Genomic DNA, 13,463 nt, shown 5'->3' with positions numbered 1-13,463 from the left:
TAGAGGGAATTATGAACAGTTCCAAATACCAGTCAATATTGGCACAAAACCTTCAGGCTTCTGCTAGAAAGCTGAACATGAAGAGGAACTTCATCTTTCAGCATGACAACGACCCAAAGCATACATCCAAATCAAGGAATGGCTTCACCAGAAGAAGATTCACGTTTTGGAATGGCCCAGCCAGAGCCCAGACCTGAATCCGATTGAAAATCTGTGAGGTGATCTGAAGAGGGCTGTGCACAGGAGATGCCCTCGCAATCTGACCGATTTGGAGTGTTTTTGCAAAGAAGAGTGGGCAAATCTTGGCAAGTCAAAATGTGCCATGCTGATAGACTCATACCCAAAAAGACTGAGTGCTGTAATAAAATCAAAAGGTGCTTCAACAAAGTATTAGTTTTATATTTTTTCTTCCCTCTACCTAAAAGATTTCAGTTTGTTTTTCAATTGAGTTGTAGAGTTTATAGGTCACATTAAGGGTACTTTCACACTTGCGGCAGGACAGATCCGACAGGCTGTTCACACTGTCGGATCCGTTGTTCCGCTATTTCGCCGTGCCGCCGGACCGCCGCTCCATCCCCATTGACTATAATGGGGACGGAGCGGAGCTCCGGCGCAGTACGGTAGTTCGTGGTGAGAGGCCGCCGGACTAAAAAGTCGGACATGCAGGACTTTTAGTCCGGCAGCCTTTCGCCAGAGCTCCGCCCCCGTCCCCATTATAGTCAATGGGGACGGAGCAGCGGTCCGGCGGCACGGCGAAATAGCGGAAGGACGGATCCGACAGGGTGAACAGCCTGTCGGATCCGTCCTGCCGCAAGTGTGAAAGTACCCTAAAGGTGGAAAAAGTTCTGAAATGATTTATCTTTGTCTCATTTTTTTACAGCACAGAAACCTGACATTTTAACAGGGGTGTGTAGACACCAAAGCCTCTGATTAGATTCTTACTGCTATTCAAATATGTTCCCTTAAAGGGAACCTGTCATCAACTTTATGCTGATCTCACTGAGGGCAGCATAAAATAGTGACAGAAATGCTGATGTCAGCGGTGTGTCACTCATGAGCTAATAGTAAGTGGTTGCTGAGAACCAGCATCATAATCATTGCAGCCCAGGCCTGGAAAAGAGTCAAATCTACCTGAGAAGAGTCCTGGTTATTCCTAATCTCCTGCTCTCTCCCCGTCTGCTGATGATTGGCAGTTCTCTCCTAGAGAGAAAGAGAGAAAACTAGGTAGAAGACTGTCAGCCATCAGCAGGAGAGCAGGAGATCATGAATAACCAGGACTCTTCTCAGGTGGCCGTGACTCTTTTCCAGGCCCAGTCTGCAATGATTGTGATGTTGGTTCTTGGCAACCACTTTTAACTTATAAATGACAGACCGCTGAAATCAGCTCACCTGTCTCTACTTTATACTGCCGTTAGTATGGGCACCATCAAGTTGATGACAGGTTCCTTTTAAAAAGAAGGAGTCTATTTTGACAGATAACAACTATGGGGACATATAGGCAGACAAATACATGTATCCATTCAGTTCAGCCTTTTGCCTGGCAAATTTGATCCAGAGAAAAGCAAACATATTCCTCTTTGTGTCCATTTATTTGCAAAGCCTTGTTATAACCGCTCTCCAACATCCACTGTACATGTACAGAAAATGTCAGGTCTTGAAAGATGGCGCCTGCTCAGGATTTGAGCCGATGAGTGCCTGCTGTTTTACACAACAGAAGTCCATGATCAAAGACAATTCCAATCACAGACTTTTAACCCCATCAGATTCAGCGATCAATTGCGACCACTGCATCTGGGAGCATGGCCTGCCATAGTAAAGTTCCTGTAAAGCCTTGCCTACAGCAGGAATTAATAGGAAAGAAGGATTTTCTCATAGTCTGCAATGTATGGTATAAGCAATCTAATTATCGCATGTTGAAGTTTCCTGGGGGAATGAAGCAAAAAATAAAGGCAAAAAAGTTTAAAAAAAAGTTTTTAAAAAATATAAAAATAAATCATATCACCCCTTTCCCTTATTTTACAAATAGAAGTAAACAATAATAAAAAATAAAGATCATTGGTATCACAAGGTCCAAAAATTCCCAAACTGTTAAAATTTAAAAGTATTTATCCTACTGTATATGGTGAATGACATAACGGATAAAAAAAATATTGAAATGGCTGAATGGGTGTTGATGGTTGTTTTGCCTTCTAGAAAATTGAATAAAAAAATTATCAAAATGTCATTCATACCCTAAAATGATATCAATAAAAATTACAGATTGCCCTGCAAAAGAATTAACCTGATATAAAAAAAAAGTTACAAATGTTCGAATATGGTGATGCAAAGAAGATTTTTAATTTCTAAAAGGTGTTAAAACATAAGAAAAATTATGGATTAAGAATGTGGTATTGCTATAATCATACTGACCCGCAGAATGAAGGTAACATGTCAGTACCAGTTTCCCACTACATCCTATGCATGGAATATTAAGTGGCGCCATTAGAAAGTATAACTTGTCTCGCAAAAAAAAAAAAAAAAAAAGCCTGATTTGATGACAGTATGTAAATAGAAAAATAAAAATACAAAAATATGACTCAGGAAGGAGTTACTTATCATAATATTGCAAGTCATGCAGTCTTAGAACTTCCCCTTGTTTCCTGTGCCTAATGTCCGCATAGCAATCATCCTTGCTGCAGCACACCAACCACATCACTTCTTGACGTAATGCAACCATTAATTATGATATTCCTATGTAAGGCCAAATACAGTAGGTACTTTACAATAATGAAGCAGTGTACGACTAATGCTACCTGTGCTTACTTTACTCCTACTGTAGCTTCCTTTTCTGCGGTAACTATATGTACTGAAAATTGTATGGAGTAGCATGTGTAATCCATTGGTGAGTAGATATTGATCCTTGCACACAAATCACAATAAACCTGCACAACTCAAAGCTTAGCTCAATGGTTCATCTTCTATATGAATTATCATTGACTGTCAAAACACACGCACCGTGACTGCGGCAGGGGTGCCATCCAGGATACATGAAATAAGGTCTGTGCACAGGATCTGCACTTTACTCAAGATACAGCATCATGCTTGTCCATGGCTTTACATCTCGGTTCCGTATGAAATGAAAAGACTATGCCAACATAAAATGCTTAAAGTTTTTTTTTTTCAGGTCATAAAATGATGGCGTATCACTAAGTTATGCCATTACATTGTGATCAGTGTGGGTTTGACATCTAGAACCCTTAAAGACCCCATTCACACGTAGTAGTTTTTTGTTTTTTTGTGTGTGTGTGCTGTCCACATCTGTTTGTCGGTTCCGCAGCCCCGCAAAAGAGAGAGAACAGATCCTATTGTTGTCCATTTTGCAGACAAGGCATTGTTACAATTGGCCTTCATAAAAAAACGGATGCAACACAGACGTCATCTGTATTTTTTGTGGACCGCGGTCCTGTGAACGCACCCTTACTGATTCTTCAAATGAAGAGGCTACGGTGCCGTTTCAGCGCTACAAGCGCTACAAGCTATGGAGCCCCCACTGTAGAAATGATTGCCATCACTAAAGGAAAACCCCTTTAAAGGGAGTCCATCAGCTCTATTTCAATAACCAAACTGACCACAGCACCCTGCAGGTGACACAGACCGCTTTTTGCACATATCACTATTGCCCTAGAAAAACTGACCTGGATGAAATATGTGTATTAGGTTTAATGTGCGCAGCCCCTCATCTTAATTTGGCCGCACTCCACTTTGTTGCTTTGTGTCATCACCTCCTTCTTCCTACAGCGTCACTCAGGCCAGATCGTAAATTTAACTCAAGGCCTCAGGCTGTTGTGGCAACTGATCAGAGCCCCTTGATTTCGCAGTGGGGGCTAAAATTGGCAGGCAGAGGGAGCCCGCCCCCCCCCCCCTCTGCCTAACGTCATAGATGCAGGTTTGACATCATCGCCAATGTATAGAGTGAGCATCGGCTTAATGCTAATCACGTGCATGTATGTGGTCATGTGTTAAAGCGGTTATGCTATGATTGATGCAATAAATGAAAATCCAATATTATATAATAATGACAATCTCTTTCTAACAAAGCTAGAACCAGCCCTGTACCTCACATGGATCCAGAGATCTCCCCATTCATTAGTCCAATTGCTCTGCTAGATTATCTTCAATCAATTAAATCATTATAAATCTGTCTCTCCAAGGACTACCTGGGCCTGAATTTTTACATTTAAAATGACCAATTATGCAAATATATTTATTTTGTAATTTTTTATTTTATTTGTATGTCCTAGCTGACTAATATAGAACACCCAGCTTGCCTCATAAAGCTTCGAAAGCAAATTTTATACCATGTGAAATGAATCCATGTTGCACATTAGAATAACACTGCACTGCATAATAATAAAACGGACAGACGTAGTACCTGCCCATGTCTCCATTTACACTACCTGCTTGTTAATGGATAAGAAAATATATTACCAACCATTTAAAAGTCCTGTCCATCTGCAGCTTCACAGTGCTAACAAGGATAAGGATTAAGATCAATAAGTCAGTGTTAAATGCTGACAGTGCTTCCTGTAACATAATATTTAGTCTTGCACTGAATCCCTGGAAGCACCTGTGCTCTGCACTGTATTTGCTCAGCGGATAGTGAGCAACAGCTCCACCTGTAGGCCATTCATAGGCAATCTGTAGTAAGTGTCCAAAAAAATGTTTTAAATATATTCGCCGATACTGAGACAGCTAACACTTGAAATCATGCATCTTTTAATGCCTTACTACCAGGCATCGGAGATGCAGTAACACACTTCTTACTGTTGTTGAATGAATGCAGACGTAACTCCTTAAAGACCAGGCAAATTTATTTTTTTTCATTTTCCCTCCCCGCCGTAAAAAATTAGGTTCACATAGTCATATGAGAGGTTATTTTCTGTGGGACAAGTTGTATTGTATTGGGAAAAGATGGGGGGAGTCTTTGTGGAGTAAAATGTAAATAAAAAAAACAATTCCGCCATGGTTTTTGGGTTTTGTTTTTATGGTGTTCACTATGCTCATAAAATGACAGTCCGACCTCCTCTAAAGACGTTGTCTAAACAAACCCCTTGTTCTTCGCAGTACCCCTGATTTGTGGGGATAGACTTTCCCAAGGGGAACACCAAGTCTCTACCTTTTAAGGAGGCTTGGCACACGAGGCAGCTGGACCAGGGGTAGGTATCAGAGGTACAGATGTAGACAGCACGCTGAGTCGAAACCAGGAGCGACAGTGCAGGACCGAAGGATGAGGCAGAGGCAAAGTCAAACAAGCCTGGGTCAGGGCAGGCGGCACAAGTACAGGTCAGGCAACCTGGGACGGCAACAGGAGAGTCGAGGAAAAGCAGGACGGATCAAACAGGTAGCGGACTCCAGAAACACAAGAATGGGTCAGTTAAACAGGAACACAAGCAGAGATGACAGCAAACTTTGCAGGACACAAGGACCTTGATGCTCAGGCACCTGAGAAGGGGGCTGAACCACTTTAATAGGTGCAGGAGGGCTAGGATTGATCAGCACGGTCACATGTGCTAACCCATAAATCACAGGAAGTGATGCTCCCTGGCCCTTAAGGAAGTGCTACAGGGAACAAGCTGAAAGCATGCTGTTCCAGACTTTAATGGGTCCGCGATCCGTCTGTTCCGCAAAAAGATAGGACATGTTCTATCTTTTTGCGGAAAGAAAGTACTGGACGAAACCCCACAGAAGCACTCTGTAGTGCTTCCGTACGGTTCCGTTCTGTGCTTCCGTTCCGTACCTCCGGATTTGCGGACCCATTCAAGTCAATGGGTCCACATCCGTGATGCGGAATGCACACGGAACGGTGCCCGTGTATTGCGGATCCGCATATGCGGTCGGTCCGCAATTTGGCAACAGGACACCTACAGTCGTGTGCAGGAGGCCTAATAATGTTGCATCACACCTTGTCTGTAACTGACCATCTGCATTAGATAAATGTTCGCTAATCTTACTGATACTCTAATGTGCAGCCAAGCTGTCCAACCTACCCACAACAATTGCACTTGGCTATTTTCAGAAGTCCCATAGCAGAGAGCTGTGCATATGAGGCCTGCTCTTCATTCACTGCAGTGTGACGGAGTCCCGTTATTGAGATAGGTGCAGTTCCCACCTCTGTGATCCACTCTTATTGGACATTTATAGCCTATAAATGCTATGCTATAAATGTGCAAATGGTAATACCCCTTTAATTCAAGAGACCCCACCCACCGTTATTTATCATTAGCTGTAGATGTTTGTATATACATTGTAAAATTGTGTTTTAAATTGAATTTATTAACTGAAAGAGGACCTGACACCTTTCTGTCTTTATTAATTTTAAGATAACCTACGATTTAGGCCTCATGCACATGACTGTGTTTTGCAGTCCGCAATTTGCCGATCCAAAAAACACAGATCCAGGCTGTGAGCATGCTGCCTTTTTTCTCCATGTAGAGAAAAGTTATATTCTTGTCTGCAACATGGACAAGAATAGGACATGTTCTATTTTTTACTGGGCTGCAGAACGGATTTACGGATGCGGACTGCACACACATTCATTGAGTTCAATGGGTCCACATCCAATCCACAAAAAATGCAGATCAGATGCAGACGCAAACTACGGCCTCATGCATGAGCCTTTATGTTATTGAAGGCGACACTATATTTAAAAACTGTGCCTACCTCTCAGAATACAGATTTTATCAGTGAAGTGAGGGTGAGTGCAGACGGCAGGGGGAAGGAAGAGCCTGATAAGTGGAGAAAGAGGCATTTTTCTTTGAAAATGAATTTTATCACTGAATTGCCTTTCTTTTAAAATGACCAGTTTTGGTTTTCTTAAATATTGATTACATTTAAAATGCTTTATGGGAGCAGATTTGTATTTGTCTTTTCTGGTACTTTATTAGGGCTAATGCACGCGGCCTTTGCCCGGACACCGACCGTGTGCATCCCGCATCACAGATGTGGACCCATTCACGCAGAACGGAGGCACTCAAGTTGAATGGGTCTGGATCTGTCTGCGGAATCTGCACAGACGTTGCCTGTACATTGGGGTCCCCAATGCACGGAACGGCCGATAAATGGCCGTATGCATGAGCCCTTATGCTGTGGATTTTCTGCATAAAAATCTGCGCAGGAAAAACTATCAACCTAACAGCACAGACACAGGCAATGATACTAGTACAGTATCCATGGCTATATGGCTCAACATAATCTAATAAGGGTGTATTCGCTTGGCCATTTTGTGGACCACAAACCGCAGATATGCAAAACATGGCCATGCGCACACTGCATTGCAGTGCAGACCCATTGTCATGAGTGAGTCCGCGATCTGCAAGATGCAGCCAAAGATAGGACATGTTCTGTCTTTTGCAGTGTGACCGGAAGGACCCGGAAGCTCATGGAAGTGCTGCCGAGTCCATACGGTCACGCCATAAAAGATAGAACATGTCCTATCTTTGGCTGCATCTTGCAGTCAGCAATGCAGCCAAAATCAGATCATTTTTTTATTATTATTATTCACTTTAAGATTTTGGTTAAGTAATTAAAAGTAGTTTAAAACTTGTTGCAGCTCAAATTGTGGTGCAAAACAAAACTTTGTGCCTTACATCAAACTGTTTTACATAATGTTATTTTACTATGTTAATGTGACCCTTCAGTATTCTGCAGTTCTACAGTTGCATCTGTTGACCTGAAAGATCTTCTACTTTACCTTTCTAAATAGAAATCTTTCAGCTACTACTTCCTGGCTCCCACAAGACTTTATAGCGAAAGAGGAAGGAACCTGCTGGGCCTTGCTTTGATTGAACCCTTATTGTACTGTCCCTGGCAGCCATATAAAAGGGATATTCTTAGCAACAAACAATACAGAGAGAGGAGATGAAGATGGAAAATTCATATATTATGAATTGGGACAATTACATAACATCGCAATGCATTTAGAGTGAATTAAGCTTAGGCAAATAAGTAAATTAAATTTTATGCTACTGTGGATAATGGCATATTTTCCTACATACCGTCAACCACTCTTTCTTATTCTTCATTTTTAGTAACAGCCCTGAGTAATATAATTTGAGTGTTCCTGCAGCTAAAGAGCATGCATGAGAAATATAAAGAAATTGATATTTAACTAGTTCTACAATTGCAGTGTGGAGTTTCATATTGTATTAGTGAAAGGGGGGTTTTGAAGACAATGCTATCAGACTGGCGAACTATAAGCTCCTGAGAGTTGGAATGTTTGCCCATTCCCGGACTGTTCTGCCCTCTTAGCCTTTAGGAAAAGAAGTGCAAAGAAGATTCCTCTGGAGTTGCAATTAAAATAATTAGATATGTAGGGGAACACAGACAGTGAGGAAAGTTGGCATAAACAGTTTCCTTCACATTTCTGGGTAAAATCAATCACTTTTGTTTCAAGCTTGAAAAGCAAAAACTCAGGAAATTATCTCAATGCCCAACAGGAGCTTCATTTTTCAAAATGACCATAGTAAAGTTGTTTTAATTTTTTTTTTTTTAAACTCTTTAACCCCTTTATAACTAAACAACTTTTTTTTTTTTGGGGGGGGGGAAGGGTCAATTTTTTTACTTCCCAGAGCCATAAACTTTTTTATTTTTCCGTTCAGCTAATATGAAGGATTTTTTTTTTTGCCACCATTTTATATTGCGTACAATGGAGAACATTTTCAAATGGGGTGGAACTGGAAAAAGATATGAAATTCCACCACAATTTTATGGGTTTCGTTTTCGTGGTATTCCCTATGCGGTAAAACTGACCTGTCGCCGTCATTCTCCGGGTCAGTACGGTTACAGAGATACCACATTTCTATACGGTGGTGGTTGAAAGTTTGTGAACCCTTCAAAATTTTCTATATTTCAACATAGATTTGACCTTTAACTACATCAGATTTTCAAAAAATGTCAAAGGTAGATAAAGATAACCAAATCTTACTACCAAAAATTACAAAAAACAAAACAAAAACTGAACGCTGAAGACAGCTATGTGTAAATGCAGAGGCAGATTTTTCAGCCTGCTTCTTTTCTCTGAACCCCAGCCCCTGCCTCTATACCCATGTGTGACTTGCCCTGCCTATATGAATTGCTGCCATTGCTGATTGCTGGCAGCTCTGCTAATTAGGGTACTATCTCTATGCTTCTATGCTATTTTTATGTTTCCTTGACTGACTTGCCATCATCACTGATCACAGGCAGCTTTTTGTGTACCCTGCACTTCTCTGATAGTTAAAGGGGTTGTCTCACCTCAGACATTGGAGGCATATCGCTAGGACATGCCTCCAATGTCTGATCGGTGCGGGTCCCAATGGTGGGAGGAGCACCTATCTTTAAAATGGAGCCAGCAAATTGAAGGAGGGTGCATTGCACATGAGCAGCCACCCTCGATTCATTCCTATGGGGGCACCAAAAAAAGCCGAGTAGCGAGCTCTGCTATTTTCGGCAGTCCCATTGAAATGAATGGGAAGTGTAGCGGGCAAGAACAGCCACCACTCCATTCACTTCTATGGAGCGAATGGAAATTCCCTCCTTCACTTTGCGGGCTCCGTTGTAGAGATAGGTGCTGGGACCCGCATTTATCAAACATTGGGGGCATATCCTAGCTATATGTCCCCTATGTCTGATCTGAGACAACCCTTTAAGTGAAGGAAGAGGAAAACGCTGACAGTAAGTGTACTGTGTTCTTGTATACTTCAGGGACGCTTCAGAAATAGGGTAGAAGCTCAGGGATAGTAATTAGTAGAGCAGCAGCGATCAGCGCTGGTATCAAGTCAGATAGGCATTTTACATTTAGTTTTCTAGTAAAAAAAAAAAATACTCAGTTCCTTAAGGACGTATATTACAAGAATAAATAAAATCAGTCCCTACACAATATAAAAATATATTCAAGCAACAATTAGACTTTAAAATATGGATTTGATTAGTCAGTTGTTGACTACATTGTAAAATGTGGCGTTTAATAGTTATAGGAAAAAATAATGAAACTCCACTCAGCGTAATATTTTTTATCGATTGATGCAATCTACATTTTAATGAAGCAGAATTAGTCACAAAGCACTTTTTCGCATATACAATGTTCCTTTGCATGGCACTGAAAGGGCAATACAGTGTTTCATAGACAGTGTGTGACAGCAGTGTTTTAACTGCTCGGAAGACGGAAATGTTCATGTTACAAGCATGGGGTAGACTTATAAAAACTGGCTTAATTGCCCATAACAACCAATCAGATTCCTCTTTAAATTTTCCCAAGGAGCTCTGTAAAATGAAAGGTGGATTATGATTGGTTGGAATGGGCAACTAAGCCAGTTTTTCTTTGCAACCAGTTTTGATAACTCTACCCTTATGTGTTAATCTAATTGGGTAATACGAGGCATTTATTGCTTTAGTGATATACAATGAATGGATTCAAGCATGAAAAGTTTGCGTAGAATAGACACTTGGTGATTGCGGTTGAAATCTATAAGCCTTATGCCACAGCAACTTCATGAGCCACCACATGATACTCAGTGATGCTCCATATTAGGGTGGTATTCTTCCTTGGAAGTAACAGAGGTACATTAGGTCTATAGATAACTTATTGAAACTCTCTATGGAGCAGCGGTACAGTACACTTTTGTACATAAACCTTAAAAGTGAGCAGAGGCATTTAATGGGTGCAGTTATCTGTTTTTGGGGCAGACATATATGAAGTGTTGTAATATACTGTGGTAATTTTACAATAGTTTTAATTCAAATCTTATGTTCATTTATAACAATACCCCGTGTTCTTCTTTTAGGAGCTGACATTGTCCAGTGGCTCATTAAGAACCTCATCATTGAAGACCCAGGTACAGATCTTTTTATACCATGCATTTTATTTTATACTAGCAGAAGGACCCGACTTCGCACGGGTATATTTAATCTATTTCATTTAATGTTTGTGTGTGTCGTTAAAAGATATCGACAGTATCCCCCATAACAGTGACCTCCACAGCACCCCGCCTCTTTAACAGTGAACTCCACAGTCCCCCACCCCTTAACACTGACCCCCCCCATAGTGCATGAGCTGTGCGCTACGATTGGCCAGCGCTGCAGCAAGGGACAACCCTAATACAAAAACTCTGCCCAGTACAACAGAGGGAGCTGCAGACACCGGAGCCTATACCGGGCGAACGGAGTGGCGCCCAGACATACTAGTAAGTGCAGGGGGACCCCTGGGCGCCGCTCTGCCCACTGATATAGTTAGTTTTTAGTTTTTAAACTAGTGAAAGGTCCTCTTCAAGGCCATCTGTCCACCAGCTGAAGCTTAACAGAAGATGGGTGTTGCAACAGGACAACGACCCAAAGCATAGAAGTAAATCAACAACAGAATGGCTTAAACAGAAGAAAATATGCCTTCTGGAGTTGCCCAGTCAGAGTCCTGACCTCAACCCGATTGAGATGCTGTGGCATGACCTCAAGAAAGCGATTCACACCAGACATCCCAAGAATATTGCTGAATTGAAACAGTTCTGTAAAGAGGAATGGTCAAGAATTACTCCTGACCGTTGTGCACGTCTGATCTGCAACTACAGGAAACGTTTGGGTGAAGTTATTGCTGCCAAAGGAGGTTCAACCAGTTATTAAATCCAAGGGTTCACATACTTTTTCCACCTGCACTGTTTATGTTTACATGGTGTGTTCAATACATGGTAACATTTAATTCTTTGTGTGTTATTAGTTTAAGCAGATTGTGATTGTCTATTGTTGTGACTTAGTTGAAGATCAGATCACATTTTATGACCAATTTGTGCAGAAATCCATATCATTCCAAAGGGTTCACATACTTTTTCTTGCAACTGTATATATAGATGTTTGCTTGATTTCCTTTCTGTATTATTATTTTACACTGTGTTCTATGTTATCATATATACATTATTGTATATGTGTCATTTATTTAATGTTTTAGAGTATGTACCGTATGTTATACTCCTTTTTAAATGAACGTTCATAGACACATTAAAGCAGAAATATACTATATGTGTGTATATATTTATATATTTATATATATATATATATATATTAGGGTTGAGTGAAGCTTTCACGGCAGAATTTGGTCCGCAGTTTAGGAAAACTTTGATTCACAATAAATCTGAATTTCCTCACACTTTGTGATAATGAATCAGGTTTTCCCCAAACGGCGGCTGCATGTGTTACAAAGCAAAACTAAGTGTAGAGGAGACAAGCCGGGGAACGCAAGATCACCCATAGTGCCATGCAGCCAGCGAAATCCGCAGATAGCCGTCCCCTGTGATATCACATACCTATTAACCCCTCATCCTGAACAGTAACATAGTAACATAGTACATAAGGCCAAAAAAAGACATCTGTCCATCCAGTTCGGCCTGTCATCCTGCAAGTTGATCCAGAGGAAGGCAAAAAAAAAAAACCCTGTGAGGTAGAAGCCAATTCTCCCCACTTTAGGGGAATTTAAAAAAAAATTCCCGACTCCAATCAGGCAATCAGAATAACTCCCTGGATCAACCACCCCTCTCTAGTATCTATACCCTGTAATATTATTACACTCCAGAAATACATCCAGGCCCCTCTTGAACTCTTTTAGTGAACTCACCATCACCACCTCCTCAGGCAGAGAGTTCCATAGTCTCACTGCTCTTACCGTAAAGAATCCTTTTCTATGTTTGTGTACAAACCTTCTTCCCTCCAGACGCAGAGGTTGTCCCCTCGTCACAGTCACAGTCCTGGGGATAAATAGATGATGGGATAGATCTCTGTACTGACCCCTGATATATTTGTACATATTAATTAGATCTCCACTCAGTCGTCTTTTTTCTAAAGTGAATAACCCTAATTTTGATAATCTTTCAGGGTACTGTAGTCCCCCTATTCCATTTATTACTTTAGTTTCCCTCCTCTGGACCCTCTCCAGCTCTGCTATGTCTGCCTTGTTTACAGGAGCCCAGAACTGTACACAGTACTCCATGTGTGGTCTGACTAGCGATTTGTAAAGTGGTAGGACTATGTTCTTATCACGGGCATCTATGCCCCTTCTAATGCAACCCATTATCTTATTGGCCTTGGCAGCAGCTGCCTGACACTGGTTTTTGCAGCTTAATTTGCTGTTTATTAAAATTCCTAGATCCTTTTCCATGTCAGTGTTACCGAGTGTTTTACCATTTAGTATGTACGGGTGACTTGCATTATTCCTTCCCATGTGCATAACCTTACATTTGTCAGTGTTAAACCTCATCTGCCACTTCTCTGCCCAAGCCTCCAATCTATCCAGATCCCTCTGTAGCAGTATACTGTCCTCTTCAGTGTAAATTACTTTACACAGTTTAGTGTCATCTGCGAAAATTTATACTTTACTATGCAAGCCTTCTACAAGATCATTAATAAATATATTGAAGAGAATAGGGCCCAATACTGACCCCTGAGGTACCCCACTAGTGACAGTGACC

At 41.2% G+C, this 13,463-nt stretch overlaps 1 protein-coding gene across 2 annotated transcripts in view; it reads left to right on the top strand.

Moving 5' to 3' along the window:
* Positions 1-13,463, top strand: part of RGS6 (regulator of G protein signaling 6) — a 436,918-nt gene that overhangs the window by 297,838 nt on the left and 125,617 nt on the right. For both annotated transcript variants that reach the window (XM_040412145.1, XM_040412143.1), the window contains exon 4: positions 10,800-10,850. In XM_040412145.1, coding sequence (XP_040268079.1) covers positions 10,800-10,850 — 51 coding nt within the window. The remainder of the gene's footprint in view (positions 1-10,799; positions 10,851-13,463) is intronic.

This window comes from Bufo bufo, chromosome 11, assembly GCF_905171765.1.
Source record: "Bufo bufo chromosome 11, aBufBuf1.1, whole genome shotgun sequence".
NCBI classification, from domain to species: domain Eukaryota; kingdom Metazoa; phylum Chordata; class Amphibia; order Anura; family Bufonidae; genus Bufo; species Bufo bufo.
Note: the sequence above shows the minus strand (reverse complement) of the source record. Positions and strands in the feature narration are given on the sequence as shown.